This window comes from Ochlerotatus camptorhynchus, unplaced genomic scaffold (genome assembly GCF_037179485.1).
Source record: "Ochlerotatus camptorhynchus isolate MF236.1 unplaced genomic scaffold, CSIRO-AGI_Acam_v1.1 ptg000063l, whole genome shotgun sequence".
Taxonomy (NCBI): Eukaryota; Metazoa; Arthropoda; class Insecta; order Diptera; family Culicidae; genus Ochlerotatus; species Ochlerotatus camptorhynchus.
In genome coordinates, this window is record NW_027040553.1 from 741,652 (window position 1) to 761,534 (window position 19,883).

Below are 19,883 nucleotides of genomic sequence, written 5' to 3' on the forward strand. Positions count from 1 at the left end.
TCTTGGCTCCTCGGGTCCTTGCTCGCTCTATCGCGGCTTTTGCTTCTCTCCGCTCCTCGATCTTCCTTCAGGTTTCATCGGTGATCCACTCCTTCCTCTGAGTGCGCAGCTCACCCAGGTTGTTCTCGCTTGTTTCAATAAAGGCATTCTTGATGTTCGTCCACTGTTCTTCTACGCTGTCACCTTCCGCAATATTAGCTGCGCGAGCCTCGAGTTCTTCGACGAACGATCTCTTCACTGCTGGGTCTTCCAGTCGGCGTGTGTTGAATCGCCGCCCGAGTCTCTCCTCCCGCCGTTGAGCCCGCGCAATGCGTAGGCGGATCTCACCGACCAGGAGATGATGGTCAGACGCGATGTCAGCGCTGCGTTTATTCCGAACATCAAGAAGGCTCCGTCTCCATTTTCGGGTGATGCAGATGTGGTCGATTTGGTTCTCTGTATATCCATCACGGGACACCCATGTGACTTTATGCACTGGGCGATGGGGGAAGAGCGAACCCCCGATCACCATGTCGTTGTTGGCACAAAACTCTGCAAGCAGCTCGCTGTTCTCGCTCATATCTCCGAGACCATGGCGTCCCATAATGCGCTCATAGTCCGAGTTGTCGGAGCCGATCTTCGCATTGAAGTCGCCTGTGTAGATCTTGATATCACCTCTTGGAGTCTTGTCTACGACAGCATTCAGTGGACTGTAAAAGTTCTCTTTGTCCTGCAATTCGGCAGCATCGGTTGGCGCATAACATTGGCGAGGATTATGGTAAGGTTTCGGACACGTTTTCTGAATCTGGCAACGATTATTCTCTCATTAATAGGTTCCCACTTGATGAGCGTAGCCTGTGCTTGGACGCTAAGCAGAAAGCCAAGTCCACGATGTCGCGGAGCGTTTTCACCTCGCATACCAGAATATAAAAGTACCTGTGTTCTCCAAAGTTCGGCCAGCGGATTTATAGCTTCATACGGCGGGCTTCACTGGCACTGCCAGTTTACCCTGTTGGGCTAGCGTCAGTACATTCTATGTTCCAATTATTGTCCGTTGTTTAGCGCTAAAAGTCGTTGCCATAAAATCAGTTAGTAATCTTTCACTTAGGTTTCTGTAACAATTTGAAGGTTTCGGAGACAGTAGGTGGTTGGTCTAAGGTCTCCTATCCGCCGTGATGGGACTGCCATCTTGTGTATAGCTTTCGGGGAGAAGCATTTCGTATTCAGCCGCTGGATGCCAGTCAGACGCTGTTTGAGCCGCCCCTAACATGGAGAACAGAAGCTCGGGTTTTGTAAGCCACATCCTCCGAAAAGGATGCAGCTCCCCTTTCCCTGTCAGCATACGACCAAAGTTCCCACCGGGGTTGGTTACCCGATCTTCCCTAAGGTTACTCGTACCCCAGCCGGCGCCGGGGAGGAAGGGATAGGAGTTACTGGGCAAGAGGCTAAGGACCACTTTCACTTGTGTGACGGGTCTATTTTATAACCTTCAAGTTCGCGAAGTACCGGTGGTACGCATTATTCCAGTCATTTGCCAGCCGTTGGCAGCATAGCTGTCATCGAAAGCCATCCACCTTGAGGCAGCCTCGGCGAAGTTGTTTCTAACGCTCTGAAACGGTTTGTATCAAGGCGTGACTTGTGCTATGAAATATGGTCTGACAATCACACCAATTTGAGTGCCAGCACTGACTGCATCGAATGAAGTAAGGAACTACATACTAGTTTTTTTCTACCGAGCTCGGCTGTGCAAATCTCGGCAAAAAAAAGTTTTACTGAGATCTCAGCAAACATTTCATTTGTTTGCTGAGATTCAGCTAAGCATTATCCGAGACTCAGTGATCAAATGTCACTTTTGCTGAGATCTCAGTGAAACTTATTTTTGCCGAGATTTGCACAGCCGAGCTCGGTAGAAAAAACAAAGTGTGTAAATGAGGTCTACGATTTGGTGCAATCTGGTTCTCACAATGCAGTGATCAGTCGATTCCTATCAAATAAAGGTATCAAATGTTATTTCATCACCCCATCTTCACCACACAAGGGAGGTATTTATGGGAAGCGTCGGTTAGAAGGACGAAGAAGCTTACTTTCGAGGAATTAACGACGGTACTGACTCAAACCGAGGCTTGTGTAAATTCGAGGCCCCTCTGTGCGATTTTAAAATTGAAGCGCTGAAGCCTTAACTCCGGGACACTTCATTATTGCTCAAGCTTTGACTTTGATTAACGAACCTCTCGGAGCTGGTAGCTCATGGAGTAACATGAGTAACCACCATGACAGTCACTTAAACATCTGGAATGTTCCTTGAAATACAACGAAGTTGCCAATACGTCCAGGAAGTTTATTGACCTGTTTTGCACTCCTACGTATGTCTTAACTTCTCCGAATATACCCTAACTTGTACCAAGTTCACATTTATATCAAGTTTCCTCATTATTTCAAAGCTCCCAGTATAAGAAATTTCCTTAAGTTTTACGGAGTTCTCTGAAGTTAAAGGAAAATCCTTGAACTTCAACAAAGTTCTCAGAATTTCTCTAGAAATCACTGAATTTCAACAAAGTTTGATGAAGTTCTACAATGTTCACTCCGCTTCTACAAAGCTCGCTGAAATTCTACAAAAAAATGCTGCATTTCTAGCATATTTCCAGAACATCTAAGCAGTTCCCTGAAGACATACGAAGTTTCTTGACGTCCTTAAAACATTCCCTGACATAAAATGGTATTTCCTTAACAACCATGAATTCGGTAAAGATTCAGTTTTCAACAACACCGTCTTCTCGATTAGCTGAATAGGAACCAAGGGGTAAGAGAGACGACACCTACGCTTAACGACGCCAAGGAGGTTCTTTTTAATCAAATTCAACACAAACCGTTCGTAACATTAGGAACAATCAAAGAAGTTTAATAATCCAACATTGAATTGATATTTCAGCAATCTTCTCCGTGATTCGGCATGTCCGAAGCAGACATGGCAGAAAGCGTTCAACACTTGGCCTCTGATTCGCTTCTCCTCAGGCAAGTAAAAATAAGTTAACGAGTCAACAACTTACCTACCCCTACTTGGCTATACTCTTTTGGTACCGGTCGGTTATTTTGATGATCTGATTCGCCTACGCAGTAAGCTACTAACACTGTCTGAAGAAAGTTCGCGCGCTCGAACACACCGGAAGGAAGGAAGGAGGAAAAATGGCATCCAAAAATTAAAAAAAAAAAACAAAATCTACCCGATAATGTGACTTAGAAAAAGTTCCTGAACAGTCCTACCACGGCCCGGACCCACCGCGGCACCGGTCGTGCCGTTAGCTCCGCTTCCGCCGTACTAGAATGCTGCTGTATGTTTTCAAACTCGGACTGCAATTTCCGCTGCAATCCACCGTTGGTGGTAACCACGCAGATTTGCGCTTCCAGATCGCGATTCACCGATCGCTCACCGAAGTTCGACGAGCCGATCAGCGTTACGTTCGGTAGCGTCGATCCCGGCAGGTAGTACCACAGACCCTTGGCATGGTACGTCCACCCGAGTCGCTCGTACTCGAAGAGGGACACCCGATGGTCCTGACCGGACTCTTTCAGCTTTTCGTAGAACTTTCGCGCGATCAAGGAGTATGCCGCCGGAATACCACCAGCGGGACCTTTAGCACCAAGGAAGCCGTTTGCCTATAGATTTGTAGAGAAGAAAATGGTTATCGACTCTGATGTATTATCGGTACAGTTGAAAAACGGGAAACCCCACGCGTGGCAATAGATTTTACTCATGTTCTGTACGGTAAACATACTCCCTTATTCTGCGAGTCAATCATGGTGAGTTGGCAATTGTCAACTTGTTTGAGATGACTGTCCGTGCATTTCAAATGGAGTCACCTCACACGACGTGATAATTGTCCACTAACCGGTGAGAGAGAGAGAGTCACGTAACTCGCAGAATAGGGTGGAATGCATTTGATTGTCGATTTGGCGTAACTGGTAGCTCCTCGACCACACATGCAAACACTACCATCAGATAGGAGAAATTTTCCCCTACCTGATAGCGGTGTTAGCATGCGTGGGCAAGCTACCATTTACGCCAAATCGAAGATCAAATGCATTGTTTACAAATGCAGATAGGCCCTTCGAAAAAGTAATCGAGAATTATCACGTCGTGTGAGGTGACTCTCTATTTGAATTGCACGGAGAGTCACCTCAGCGGTGACAGTGACTCGCAGAATAATGCGCACTATGTCCAATGTTATGTTTAACGTACAGAACGAGAGTAGAGTCGAATGTCGCGTGTGGGATGGAACCTACATTAGGATGCGCCATCAGAATGCTGCACTCCGCTTGGCAATCCTTGGTCAACGTATCCATGTAGGTTTCGGTCAGGTTGAAATAGCCAGTCGCCAGTTTCAGATTCGAATCTTTCAAACAGCCCGAGAGTAGACTTTTGGTGGCCAAACTGTCGTGGTGAATACCGAGTTGACCCATCTCAATCAGCGGGAATATCCACGTGTCGGAGACTGCAAAACAAAGAAATTTGATTGCCAGTTCATGCGAGAAAGCCATTCATCACTTACCGGTATCTTGCTCGCAGACACTCCTCTGCCGTTCCAGGACTCCCTTGAAGTAGTTCCGTATCCGCTCTCTCGCTTCGGTAGCGAAATCCTCATGGTCGCTTTTGTACGGCAACATGTTCCAGCTCTCGTGTAGACTGGCATCGCCATTTCGATTCACATTCAGGCTGAACTCCTGCACCTTGTTCAGGAAGTCTGCGTAAAAGTCCGCCAACTTGCGGTCCTCGATCATCACGTATCGATCCTGTCTGTTTGTGAAGTAGTCATTCGAAAGATTCGCACCGCTGATGATCACCGTATCATCCACCAGGTACAGCTTCATGTGCTGTATGCCCAACAGTTCGTTCCACCGAGGTGGCGCTAACTTTTTGGTCAGTCCTCGCAACACCGGTGTATGGTACAGCGACAGTCGGAAGTTGTCGCTTTCCTGCAGCAGTGGCATCAGTGTGGTCTGGGAGTTCTTCTCGCCGCGAGTTCCCCGGGTAAAGTCCAACAGAACGTCCACCTTGAGCTGTAGGTTCTGTTTCATGTTGTCGTGGATGGCATTGACCAGTCGGGTCTCCTTGCTGCCAATGCCTAGGTACAGACTGGCCAGCATGATTCTCCGCTTTGCGACGGCACATTTCGACACCAGGGTGTTGTAGAAGGCGGACGGCTCGTAGATGACTTCGATTTGGTTGCCCGAAACGGGGAAGCAGGGCGATACGGTGTGCAGCCAATTTAGCGATTCCAGCTGCGGAGAGCGGAAGGCTGCGGCACTGCTGTTGTTCGTTCCGACTCCGTTGCCATTTGCCGACTGGGATGTGCCGGTGGAGGCTGCCGGAAGGAATTCACCCACCGGCGGAGGGTAGTCGGTGATGATGGTGCTGAATAGGCGGCGGATCATTTTGAACAGTGGTTGGAGGATGATTTGCCAACTGGATTTTTTTTTTCAAGAGGAATAGAAAACGAACTCATGTTGAGCGGGGATCATTTGATTTGGGGGTTGTTTTGGTCTTCAGTGTTTTAATGAGTTGGGTAAATGTGCTATAGGCAAAAGCTTAGATGAACTTTTAATTGCAGGAAGGAATTTTTTCGAAAGGATCGACGAACTACTTATAAACTCAAATATACACTTATTTATAATATTTTAAAATGTAGTCTCAATGCTTATGTACAAGATATAAATGATTCGCAATGCTTTAGAGACATTGCAAGATGGTGCATTGGAATATACTTCAAACGATAGATGGATCAGGATAGACCCATGACTGACTAATGATTAATAATAATCTTCAGAGGACCGTCGACTGTTTTGTTCTAGGGCAGGATTGAGTCAAGATGTCGAAATGGTTATCATTGCGGAAAACTAGTTTGCTTGAAATGTACAATTCAATCACGCTATTCGTGTAGTTTTTCTAGGACAGTCAATACGTGCACACTATGCACCTCCTGGGAATGAGCCTGATTTTCAAGCACATAGCACATTTCTCACTGTAAACCATCGTCACTAAAACACTACCGCCATCTGTTGAGTACACTGTTGTGAGCAGAACGCTGAACAGATGGCGGTAGTGTCCGAACGTCAAACACAAGGGAATTGACTATGCGCGCCACATGTGGCGGTACTACCAACTACGATACTTTTAAATTGGCCGTTAAATGCTTGTTCGATGAACAACTTGCGAGCGTTATTTCTATTTGTCTGTGACAGTACGGTGATAGAGGAAATGTTTCACCAAACCCGAGCGTCTGTTCACCATGGAGGTGCAGCTCAAAAGGGCGTCTGTCCTCCCTGTTAGAAGCGGCTGATCACCGCCCTAGAGCCAGCGTGGGACTCTAAACAGAGCTGAGCACGATGGTCCCCCGGCGAGACAGGGGGTTGGAGCAGGCCCAACAAGCCGCCCTGGAAAAAATATAAAGTTGCAAATACCGAAGAAATAAATACGGATCGGAACAATCGGCGCAGCCCTATGCTACGAAATAAGGACTACGATTGGAAACTCGGAACATGGAACTGGTAATCGCTCGGCTTCCCGGGCTGCGATAGGTTAATCTATGACGAACCTCAACCATCGACGAATCGACATGCCACTGGAGCATTTTGTTGGTTCGCAATTCGGTTTGTCAAATGAGCCATCTGACCTGTCAAACGGGCGACCAGATCTGTCAAACAAGGTGACGTGTGTTCGTGTCCTTGCTCACGATATGACGCGATCGGATGACTGGATGGCGGTAGTGTTTAATGTATGTAAAATATGGCGACTTGGGCGAGAATTTGAATGTAGCTTCTATGAGCTGTCACGTCGGTTCGTCGGTGCTTCTACCACGCAACTTCGAAGTCGTAGCACTGCAGGACGGGACAAAAGGTATGGAAAAGTGGGAATCGAGCGGCTACTTTCTACCAGAGCTGTGGCACCACCAACGAGCTGGGAACCGGCTTTGTAGTGCGGGTTAAGATGTGCCTACGCGTGATTGGTTGGCAGCCGATCAACGCGAGGATGTGCAAGCTGAGGATTAGGGACCGTTTCTTCAACTACAGCATCATCAACGTGCTTTGCCTTCACGAAGGGAGACTGTTCGCAACGGGACTTCAAAATAGTCATCGGCGACATGAACGGTCAGGTAGGACGGGCGGCAATCGGGCCTAACAGCCTGCATGGCGTATCAAACGGCAACAGTCAACGATGCGTGAACTTTGCAGACTCCCGAAATACCTTTTTCCCCCTCGCAAGGATATCCACAAAGCCACCTGGAGATCACCTGACAAACACTCAGACAAACCAAATCGATCTTGTTCTAATCTACGAGAGATTCTTCTCCAACATTATCAACGTCCGCACGTACCGCAGTGCGAACATCGATCAATTTAAAATCGTTAGTTTCGAATTGATTGTTGGTAAGCTTGCGCTCAAAACTTTCGACGGTGCATAACACCCGTCGAAGTCGAACTTCGCGACCCAACATTGAGCAATTACGGGACGCTGGAGTTGCCCAGGATTACGCTTAGTAACCACGGAAGAGCAGCTTGGGGGAGATACTCTTGAAGATAGCTTGGCACAGCTACTCTTGAAGATGGCTAGAGGGACATCTGTTCCGCCATAGGTAGTACTGCTGCGACTTTAACGCATGGGCGGTAGAGTGGGGTAGCCACCACACCAACCAGAGAGGATGCATCCTACTAGAGGCAATGGCCAAGCTGGACGTTGTACTAGCCAACACCGGCTCGGTCAGTACCTACAGAAGGAATGGTGCAGAATCCGTCATCGACGTGACATACTGCAGCCCGAGTTTGGAGGGCAACCTACACTGGAGGGTCGATGAGGGTTACACCCATAGTGACCATCAGGCGATTCGGTACAGTGTGGGGCCAGGTGAGAGGCGAGTGGCAGGAGGAAATTCTTCCTGCGCTCGAGGTTGGCGGACGTCGTTCTTCGAGGAGGAGGTCTTCGGCGAAGCACTGAGGCGGGAGCGAATAACCCCGGATTTGGCGGGGGAAGAACTGGTAGCAGCACTGACAAGGGCGTGCGATACAACCATGCCTAGGAGAGCCTATCCCAGGCATGGCCATAGACCGGTGTACTGGTGGAGCGAGTCGATTGCTATCCTCAGGGCGTCTTGCCTCCAGGCGAGAAGGAGGATGCAACGAGCTCGTACGACTGAATCTCGGGAGGAACGCCGCGTCGCTCTCCGAGCGGCTAAGGCAGCCCTCAATAAAGAGATCGCCAGACGCAAGCGCGCGTGCTTTGACAGCCTATGCCAAAGCGCCAACACGAACCCATGGGGGGATGCTTACAAAGTGGTCATGGCAAAGACCCGCGGCGTGACGGCACCCCCGAAGAGATCACCAGCGGTACTGGCTCCGATCGTTGGGTTCCTGTTCCCGCGAAGGGACGTAGACTCCTGGCCGCGGATCCCAGGCGCGAATCAGGGAGAAGTGTCTAGAGTGACGAACAGTGAACTTGGCGGTATTGCCAGGTCGCTGGTGGTGGGCAAGGCCCCGGGCCCAGATGGGATCCAGGTTGTTCCGTTCTGTTTTCAGACTTGTCTGGACATAGGCGTCTTCCCAGACGCGTGGAAACGGCAGAAGCTGGTGCTGCTTCCGAAGCCAGGAAAACCCCCTGGGGACCCGTCAGCATACAGACCCATCTGTTTGCTGGACACCACTGGGAAACTGCTTGAGAGGGTCATCCTCAACAGGCTGTCGGCCTACACCGAAGGTGTAGACGGCCTGTCAAGCAGCCAGTACGGGTTCCGAAAGGGGAGATCCACGGTGGACGCCATCCGCGACGTCATCCAGACGGTAGAGGTGGTCCATCGGAAACGAAGGGCTATTCGCTACTGCGCGGTGCTAACCTTAGACGTGAAGAACGCGTTCAACAGCGCGTGCTGGGGGGCGATAGCCCGCTCGCTACACCAGCTCCAAATTCCCGGAGGGCTGTATAAGATTCTGGAAAGCTACTTCCAGAATCGTGTGTTGACGTACGACACAGAAGATGGCGAAAAATGCGTTAGAGTCACCGCAGGTGTGCCACAAGGCTCCATCCTGGGCCCGGTGTTATGGAACGTCATGTACGATGGACTGTTGAGGATAAAATTCCCGGTAGGCGTGAAAATTGTAGGTTTTGCCGACGATGTCACGCTGGTAGTCTGCGGGGAATCCCTCGAGGAGGTAGAGCTGACAGCGGCCCACTGCGTCAGGCTTGTGGAGGAATGGATGAGAACCAGGAAACTGGAGCTCGCCCATCACAAGACGGAAGTGGTCGTAGTCAACAATCGCATGTCAGTACAGCATGCGACGTTGACAGTCGGCGGAAGCACAATTAGGTCTGTGCGCTCTCTAAAACTCTTAGGGGTCATGCTCGACGATAAGCTCAGCTTCTGCAAGAGAGCGTCTATGGCTGTGGGGGCATTATCCCGTATGATGTCAAACAGCTCGGCAGTGAATGCCAGTAAGCGCAGGCTCCTCGCTGGGGTCGTAGTATCTATCCTCAGATACGGCGGCCCTGCGTGGGCTGCGGTACTGGATATTGACTGCCACAGGAGAGTACACACAGGCTAATGCGCTTAAGGGTGGCCAGTGCATACCGCACTATCTCGAGAGAGGCCGTCTGTGTCATAGCAGGGATGATGCCAATCAGCCTTATCATTAAGGAGGATGTGGCGTGCTATGACGCGAGGACCGTTCGAGGGGTGCGCAACAACGCGCGAGTTGTGTCGACCGCGAGATGGCAATCGGAGTGGGAAAACTCCACAAAGGGGAGGTGGACTTACCGCCTGATACCTTCCGTATCAAGCTGGGTCAACAGGCGCCATGGGGAAGTAAACTTCCACCTGACACAGTTCCTGTCAGGCCATGGCTGCTTTAGGAGCTACCTGCATAGGTTCGGACATGCAAGTACTCCCATCTGCCCCACATGTGCTGGTGTCGAGGAGACCGCCGAACACGTCGTGTTTGCCGTCCACGTTTCGAGCCAGTATCGAGCGCTATGCTAGCGATATGCGGAGCGGATACCAGTCCGGATAACATCGTTCATAGGATGTGTGGTACCACCGAGAACTGGAGCGCGATGGTGACTGCGGTCACCCACATAGTTTCGGTATTACAACGACAGTGGCGAGCCGAGCAGCAGTTACCTACTGCCCGACCAGATCGTTAGAGTATTGCTAGAGAGGCGCCATAGCGCTACAGCGGCCCCTCCCACAAAGTAATGCCTTCGGGCGGTTCCGGGGAGGTCAAGGGACAAGCGCCCAGGGTAAGGTTTAGTGGGTCGGGAGTGAAATTCTCCCATCCCCACACCCTGAGTTCCTTCTCAGGTGTCTGTGAGCAGATTCCCCCTGTGAAGTGCTGCTAGTGCTGCAGCAGCCTCACTAGGTACAGCGATCCCGGACCGAAGAAATGACTGGTTTGACGGCGAATGCAAACTGTTAGTAGAGGAGAATAATGCAGCACGGGCGAGAATGCTGCAACACCGCACGAGATTGAATGTGGAGCGATACAGACAAGCGCGGAACAGACAAAACTCGGTGTTTCGAAAGAAGAAGCGTCAACAGGAGGACCGAGATCGCGAGGCGATGGAAAATCTGTACCGCGTAAACGACACACGGAAATTCTACGATAAGCCAAACAGTTCGCGCAAAGGCTACGTGCCGCAAACCGATATGTGCAAGGAATTGGACGGTAACTTGCTCACGAACGAGTGTAAGGTGATTGAGAGGTGGAAGTAACGAACACCTCAACGGTGATCCAGTAGAAAACGAAGGTGACACGGCAACAGACCTTGGAGCACGCGCAGAACGACAGGCTACCGGCCCCTTACCTTCAAGAAGTTGAGGAGGAGATCGGTCGGCTGAAGAACAACAAAGCAACTGGTGTAGATCAACTACCAAGTGAGCTATTAAAATACGGTGGTGAAGCACTGGCTAGACCGCTGCACTGGGTAATTGCCAAGATTTGGGAGGAGGAGACATTACCGGAGAGTGGATGGATCGTATGCCCAATCTACAAAAAGGGCGACAAGTTGGATTGCTGCAACTACCGCGCGATCACACTGCTGTCACCATTTGCAAGAGAGTTCGTGGGGCAATACCAGGCAGGATTCATGGGTGCCCGCGCTACCACGGACCAAATTCTCGCGATTCGGTAGGTTCTGCAGAAATGCCGCGAATACAACGTGGCCACTGGCCACACATCATTTGTTCATCGATTTCAAATCCGCATATGACATAATAGATCAAGATCAGCTATGCCACGAGTACAGTGCGTTGTGCGAGGGATGTGCGTTGTTCGAGTATCGGGGACACTCTCGAGTCCCGTTGAATCTCGAAGGGGGTTACGGCAAGGTGATGGACATTCGTGTCTGCTATTCAACATCGCGTTAGAAGGTGTGATCTTTAGGAGGTCCATCCAGCTTCTTGGCTACGCCGATGACATCGACATCATGGCACGGAACTTTGAGACGATGGCGGAAACGTACATTAGACTGAAGGCCGAAGCTAGGCGGATTGGACTTACCATCAACGCATCGAAGACAAAATACATGAGAGGAAGAGGTTCTAGGGAAGACAATGGTAGCATCCCACCCCGAGTCCAGATTGACGGTGACGAAATCGAGGTGGTCACTGGTGACCGCCGAAAATGATACCAACAGAGAAATTCAAAGACGCATTATGGCAGGGAATCGTGCCTACTTTGGACTCCGGAGGACGGTCCGGTCGAATGATTAGACCGGTGGTCCTCTACGGCCACGAGACCTGGACTATGCTCGTGGAGGCTTGGTGTTTTCGAACGGAAGGCGTTGCGTGCGTACCATCTACGGTGGAGTGCACATTGATGACGGAAGGTGGAGGAGGCGAATGAACCACGAATTGCACCAGCTGCTGGGAGAACTATCGATCGCCCACGTTGTAAGAATGCCGAACGACGACCCAGTAAAAATGGTTCTCGAAAGCGACCCAACAGGAACAAGAAGAAGTGCAGGTACGCAGCGATGAGTTAATTTGCCTCAAGTTTTTCCAGGTTTGTCCAGGAAAAACTTCCCGAATATGAGAAAAGTAAAGATTGAATTCACATAGTCTATTGGTACTACTTCTAGAATGAGTAAAGCTTTCGTAAATTCTCCTTATTTTCCGTTAGATTTTTTGGGATTTTCCACAGGAAACCATGAGGCAGATTGACTCATTTGTTTATTTGGTTCTACATCAACAGACTGGGTTTAGTCCTAAAGGGTGATACGGTCAAAATTTGGTCAATATCAACTTGACGTATTTCTTTCAATTTTGCATTTAAAAAACCTGAACACCCCTCATTTTGAAGGTGTGTGTGTGTAGAATGTTGCTCCTATTTTGATTTTGGAATTCACTCTTCAGTTGTCAAAATGCCGTCCAAGCAAGAAGAGCAGCGTATCAAAATTTTGCTCGCGCATCGCGAAAATCCGAGCTACTCGCACGCAAAGTTGGCAAAATCGCTAAAAGTTGCCAAATCAACCGTTACAAATGTAATTAAAGTGTTTGGGGAACGTTTGTCCACAGCCAGGAAGTCTGGATCGGGGGGAAATCGAAAACCGGAAGCCGCTGAGACGACAAAGAGAGTTGCCGGTAGTTTCAAGCGAAACCCTAACCTCTCTCTCCGAGATGCCGCAAATAAGCTGGGTGTATCGTCTACAACCGTGCATCGAGCCAAAAAACGAGCCGGACTTACAAGAAGGTAGTGACTCCAAATCGCGATGATAAACAAAATACGACGGCCAAAGCGCGATCCCGGAGGCTGTACACGACGATGCTGATGAAGTTCGACTGCGTGGTAATGGACGACGAAACCTACGTCAAAGCCGACTACAAGCAGCTTCCGGGACAGGAGTTTTATACGGCAAAAGGAAGGGGAAAGGTAGCAGATGTTTTCAAGCACATGAAACTGTCAAAGTTCGCAAAGAAATATCTGGTTTGGCAAGCCATCTGTACCTGTGGCTTGAAAAGCAGCATTTTCATAGCTTCCGGGACTGTCAACGAAGAAATTTACGTGAAAGAGTGTTTGAATAAACGTCTGCTGCCTTTCCTGAAGAAACACGATTGTTCCGTACTGTTTTGGCCGGATTTGGCATCTTGCCATTACGGTAAAAAGGCCATGGAGTGGTACGCCGCCAACAACGTGCAGGTGGTTCCCAAGGACAAGAACCCTCCCAACACGCCAGAGCTCCGCCCAATTGAGAAATACTGGGCTATTGTCAAGCGGAACCTAAAGAAGACCAAAAAAACTGCTAAGGGCGAGCAGCAGTTTAAGGCAAACTGGCTTTCTGCGGCGAAGAAGGTGGACAAGGTGGCTGTACAAAATCTGATGGCAGGGGTCAAGCGTAAGGCCCGGCAATTCGGATTTGGAAAAGCGGAAGCCTAACTGAATATTTTTCCTGAATTTTATACTAATTGAACTTGAAAAAGAAATTTAATTTGATTTTTTAAATAAACGATTTCACCGATTTACACGCGTTTTCCCTTGACCAAATTTTGACCGTATCACCCTTTAATGATGGATTAAGCAATATCACCTTTATGGAAAAATGAAGTGTTTCACTCAGCAATTGAATATTCAATCTTCATACAAAATACTTCTTCTCCCAGCGACTGGGAGTACGAGGAAGTGCCGGAATATCATAAAGCAAATTACGAAGAAGCCAAACGTAGACTATGTACAATAAATTGGCAAAATATAATAAGTATTGAAGGAAATGTCGACAATGAAGTTGGCAGATTTCAATCAATTATTCGTAGCATAATTTTAGAAACCGTACCAATAAAATGAAGAAGGCGAACACAAAACAACAAACTGCCAGTGTGGTTCAATCCACAACTAAAACATTTGAAGAACAAAAAGCAGAAAGCACACAAATTATACAAAAAGGAAAGCACTAGCACAAATTTACAACACTATCATAACATATGCAACCAACTCAACACAGCCATTAACACTGCACATGAAGAATATAATCGTAAAGTCGAAAATGAAGTCAAATCATATCCTAAGAACTTTTTCAGTTATGCAAAAACGAAATTGAAAAGTAATAATTTTCCGTCACGAATGCATTTTGATGGAAATGTAGGTGAAAATCCTTCTGAAATCTGCAATCTCTTTGCAAATTGCTTTCAGGAAGTATACACCACATTTTCTGAAAAAGACCGCGACCGCGACTTCTTTGCATTCATTCCCGAAGTATCTAACAACATATCTGTCAATCAAATATGTCAACATGAAGTCCTCAATGCACTAAAAAATTTGGACACATCTAAAGGACCAGGACCTGACGGAATTGCACCTGTATTCTTGAAGAATCTTTCAGAACAACTTACCCTTCCTTTAGAACGCCTTTTCAATATGTCTCTGAAAAATGGGAAATACCCTGAAATTTGGAAATCGTCTCATTTGGTGCCTATTTTCAAATCAGGCAAGAAATCTGACATCAGTAATTATCGTGGAATTGCCATTATCTCTTGCATCCCAAAACTTTTTGAATCAATCGTAAACGACAAAATTTTTCAGCAAGTAAAAAATCAAATTACAAACAGCACGGCTTTTTAAAGGTCGCTCAACTACCTCTAATCTTCTAGAATATGTATCTTTCATTATTAAAGCATTGGACAGTGGCAAGCACGTTGAAGCGCTATACACCGACTTCAGTAAAGCATTTGGCCGCATCGACATACCATTACTAATCCTCAAATTGCAGAAAATAGGAATGGAGCCTGGACTTTTGATTTGGCTTCAATCATACCTAACACATCGTAAACAAATAGTTCGTTTTCAGAATAATCTTTCAGAACCTATTTCGGTCACCTCTGAGGTGCCCCAGGGCTTCTTATCAGGAGCTTCTTAAAAATCTAGTAGAGCTGGAATTAGGGCGTAACAGCTTTCGTAAACAATGACTTCTATCGATGATTTCTAGGAATTCAAGGCACGTCCACGCAGACCAACCTAGCCATCGGATAGGGAAAGGCTTTCCCTACCCAATGAGGATGTAGGTTTGCGTGGGCGAGCCTTGAATTTCTAGAAATCATTAAGAGAAGTCATTGTTTATAAAAGTTATTAGGCCCTAATTCCAGCTCTATCCAGAAATATATCATGGAATCTCTGACGCAGCGTCTCGCGTGCCAAGTGAAAATCAAAAAAGGAAGCAACCCTATTGAAAACCCTTTGCAGCACCATACGAACTATAGTTTCTACGACGAAAAGGCATCCTCAGCATTACGTTGTTACGGAGTGCTCGTGGTTGAACGTTAACGTCGATTTGTTGTAGAATAGAAGGACAATCGATTCTGCTCTGTAGAAGGTCTGCCACAAACAGGGCCCTTGTCGTATCTCTTCGACTCCACAAAGGTTTCAGGTGAATTAATTGGCACCGACTTCCGTAGCTTGGAAGGCGATGAGTCACCAGATCAATTGTCGTTAATAGACTCTACTCTTTGTACACTGTTTTGGTAATTGGGATTAGCATACAGGGCAGCAGTATTCTAACACCGACCGGACGAGGGAGCAGTAAAGCGACTTCAAACAGTAGATGTCCGTGAAACTTTTAGCTATCCTGAAAATGAAGCCGACCGTTCTGGATGCCTTGTCGATCACGTACGAGATATGCTGGCCCAGATCCTTAATGTGATTCACACGATGTACGTTAACGCCTTCCTAGGATATAACTGAATGTAATTGGATGTTTCTTCCGTGAGAACGTGATTACTGAACATTTTGTTGGATTTACAACCATGCGGTTCAGTTGGCACCAATTAGCAAAAGCGTTGAGTTGGAGTTGGAGAAGGTGGCAGTCAGCAATGGCTCGGATTCGGAGATAGATTTTCATGTCGTCTGCGAACGACAGTCGTGGACCGTCGAGGACGAAATTGACGTCGTTGAAATACACAAGAAATATCAACGGGCCGAGGTGGCTACCTTGCGGAATACCCGAAACCATCGTAGGAGACTGCCGTTTATACCGAGCCTATCCAGTTTGGCGATCGCTATAGGATGGTTCAACTTGTCGAAGGCGGTTGATAGGTCAGTGCAGCTGACATCTGTTTGCATATGGTCTGTCATACTCTCCGTAATGTACGAGGTGAGGCACAGAAGGTTGGAAGTAATCGATCGCCCTGCCATGAAACCATGCTGGTCTTCGCTCAAGTGCTGCTTGAAGTGAGAGACTAATGGTTCCATAACAACCAACTCGGAACAGTTTAAATATGGCACACAACGATGTGATGCCGCGATAGTTGTCCATGTTACTTTTGCATCCCTTCTTTTACACTGGAAACATCTCAGGTGATTTCCAGCAGGAAGGAAACACCCCACTGGAGAGAGACATTTCGAACAGACGGCAGAGAGGAGCCACCAGACTATCGATGTGTTGCTTGAGAAAGACGGAAGGAACTCCGTCAGGTCCAGGCTTGAATGAAGACTTCAGTTGCGAAGCCACCCCAGTTATCATAGCGAGGTCGATGTTGATAACTGCCAAAGATTGACCAGACATTGGAACATTACTGGCTGCTAGAGAAACGTGCTCATCAGGTAGGTTCTCATCCACGCGCAAACTTGGTTGAGAACAGACGACAAATGTCCTGAGGGGATGAAGCTTCATCGCTGAGTTCGTGAACTTTTGGCGATTATTAGTGAACTAAATTGTAATTTGGGTCGTGCGGCAAGCTCCAAACGGTATTATCCTCGGAATATGTACGTATATTTGCAAATGAAGCGGTCAGCAGTCTTCCATTGAGCATCTATATTTTGGAGCAAGATATGTAAGCCGATCAGCAGCTACGCAACGCATATGTTCGGTGATTGCTGAGAAGAACCGACTGAGGTGTTTGCGGCAATTAAACCTGGGACATTCAGCGATTCCACGGATGAAGTCCATGGCATGGTGGTATGTGTATTAGCCATCGATTGATCGTTGCGTTCGCAAAGACATGCAAGCATTGCTGCACTTCCGTGGCAAAATCTCCGCCGTCTTATGTCAATATTTTCCGCTGAACGAATGCCGCTCTCTTATCTGCGCTAGGATCTTTACCATCATTAGTTCGGTTCATCTAATCGGTTAGCACCACCTCTAAGGTTAGTGCCGTTCATGTTCTTCAGGGGTCATAATTATCCGGCAACGTAAGTAGCTTAAGGTATCCATCCGAGATAAAGCAAACAAGCAATGCTCATTAATTGATTTTACTGATTGGAGGTTCGCGGTTGATCACGCAAGGTGCTCCGTTTAGCACAGCTGTTTTCAGTGCCATTTTGAGTTCCAGTCGATAGCCCTTTGTGCAAATCAGGCAGGCTTTGCTGAATTTGCATGAGCAGAATAATTGTAGTGACTGACGTGTACGGAAGTATTTTCTCTTTACTCTCAACCCGACGTACCACACCTTTCATTGTCTTCGATTGGTCAGTAATTCGAATCGGTCTGCTTTTTCCTTTCCGTCGTTTGACTTGAAACCTAAAATATATAATCTTCCACATGCACTTGTAAACACACAAGACTCATAAGACCATTCGTGAAACAGATGACGCAATCATTTAGGGATGTTACGAAAAACAACATAACCAAATAAATAGTTTAAAGAGGGTTGCAAATAGATTCTGTATGCACAAACCACTGAGAAACTAAACAACCAATCTACTGTATAGGAAAGCTACTCAGAATGGTTACGACCAAAAGTAGTGTATCTACATTACCGAATCGCCTGTCAGCTAGTGATTGTCCAGCACCTGAATGCACATGGCCGACCTTCCACTACGACACAGGACACTCAAGCTACGATAGTGCATTCCCTCTTGCGTTCATGCCCACACCAGAAACGTATCAACAACAGTCACTAATCTACGCATCAGCAAATAGTAAGACTATTCCCTCGAGAAAAAGGGACAACAGCCGCAGAAGTCAAACTCAAAGTGCTTACCTTTCTCGAACCACTGTGTGTACCTTTGGAGTTTCGTCGGTATCCCCTTTCTAGCTGTTATGCTCACGCGTTCCTGATTACTCGCAAAATATACAATCAACTGCTGCTGTTCGCGATTGTTTTCGGGAGATTTTGGACACCAAAAATGAATGGAAGCAAAATGGCAAGAGAGTTTCAATGGTTAGTACCGTTTCGTGTGAGATTACATAAACATCAACAGAACAATCTCTGCGACAGATGCCACGGATATAAACAGAGAAACGATACTCTTGCGAATCGTGAGAGAATCGTTCTGACGACGAATTCGCCAATGACCCGATGAGCGGGACGGGACACGGAGACGGACAGGTGTCGGGAAATCTGTGCGAGCGAGAACTGACAAACGAGTGAGAATACTCATTGCAGCCTCGTCGGGGAACTAAACGACAAAAAAAAAAAACTTTCGCCAATCGAATCACGGGCATTGCGACATTTGTTGCCGAATTGGCAGAATCTATTTTTACTTACTAGAAAGAAAGAAAAAAACAAAAATCCGGAAAACGAAAGCAATCTAGCGGAATGGAAGCGCGCATTGAAATGAAAAAGCTGTATGTAATTCCTAAAATTGCAACCACAAAAATGCAAAATGCAGATGATTACCTGAGAATAAAATCAATAACACTCATATTTCTTCCTTCGTGGGCGCACTACTTCTAAGTACTACGACGTTTTAGGTTGACTTCTTTGATGATACAGACTCTGCCACATTAGCAAGTGAAACCCCTAGCACGGTGAATACAAATATAAAAAAAAAACAGACAAGGTGAAAACTATACTAATGGATGATAACACTAATAAAACATCGCGATTTGCCGTATGCTAATTAGTTGAGAGTTTATATAGGTTTCAAACTACGGCGGAGACTTTCACAAAAAACGAAACACACGAAAAGCACCGCTACTCAACAACTCACTGGCAAGCAGCGCAACACTTCGATCGGTTTCTCAGCTGGTTTGGTTGGTGACCTGAACCTGACGATGAACGAACAAAACGACACTCGCCGCGGACCGGACCGGAATAATGCAGTAGCAGCAGCACTTTGCAGCTGACGGGCGGTTCGTGCAGAGAATTTTTTTTATTTACCTACTATACACTGCACTGCCCATAAGGCTCAAACAAGGCTCAAGTGGAACCAACCAACACTGCTGGATGGTCGAGGACGAGGACGACGACTGCGACGCGGAAATAAGCGCAACACGAGCGAGAAACTCGAATGGAATACAACGTTTGCGCGGTGTGGGAGCGTGCGGAGGCGATCTTTTTGTTTTGATTTTCAAGTGAGAACTGTCAAAACATATCTGTTTGACAGACGACAGACTGCGTGAACGTAGTCCAAACGGGTTCCAACGGATTTGTAGTGTTTCAATTTTTGCTCTGCACTCAGAGGGCAAGACAGTTTATGAATATTAGCAAATTCGTTTATTATTCAGTTCTAGGGGGAAAGTCACTCTGCCACTTTCTGTCAACACCCATTTTAGCACAGTAAAAACACACATTGACACACTCAAACTATAGTCGCCATATTTATAGTCTGGCGGATAGAATTTCGATCTATCAAAAAGCGGAACCAATTCAATATATTGTAGATCAACAATTGAAAAGGTACTATCAACTTTTATAAACAAAACGTTGATTATTCTTTCCTCGCCAATCGAGGGCAAATTACCAGCATCATCGGATAGGGGAAACTTTCCTCAACCCAAAGAAGGTGTTAGTTTGCGTAGGCGAGCCTTGAGTCTTGCTCTTTTTTGTTGTTGGTCGTGATTTGCTCGATTGATTCCGCTATTTGACAGTTTAATTGGTTCTCGAGATTCTATCCGCCAGACTATGAATATAGCGACTATAACTCAAACACCCTTCTGCCACATAAAAACATAAATTTTCTATTATTTTTATCAAGGTTGTCATTTCAGTAGTAGA

General features: G+C 47.2%; 1 protein-coding gene across 5 annotated transcripts in view; it reads right to left on the reverse strand.

Annotated features, from left to right (window-relative positions):
* Positions 1-2,852: 2,852 nt before the first annotated feature.
* PGS1 (Phosphatidylglycerophosphate synthase 1) overlaps positions 2,853-19,883 on the reverse strand; it is a 108,114-nt gene continuing 91,083 nt past the window's right edge. The window contains exons 1-5 of one of the 5 annotated variants that reach the window (XM_065216488.1): positions 18,877-18,966; positions 18,564-18,686; positions 4,527-5,440; positions 4,261-4,469; positions 2,853-3,633 (exon numbers count right to left, since the gene is read on the reverse strand). In XM_065216488.1, the coding sequence (XP_065072560.1) occupies positions 3,214-3,633; positions 4,261-4,469; positions 4,527-5,440; positions 18,564-18,589 (1,569 nt within the window). In that variant the 5' untranslated portion in view covers positions 18,590-18,686; positions 18,877-18,966 and the 3' untranslated portion in view covers positions 2,853-3,213. Of the gene's footprint in view, positions 3,634-4,260; positions 4,470-4,526; positions 5,441-17,924; positions 18,106-18,563; positions 18,687-18,876; positions 19,022-19,046; positions 19,149-19,883 lie in introns of those variants that run through there. The other 4 variants (XM_065216489.1, XM_065216490.1, XM_065216492.1 and 1 more) reach the window with 4 other exon arrangements.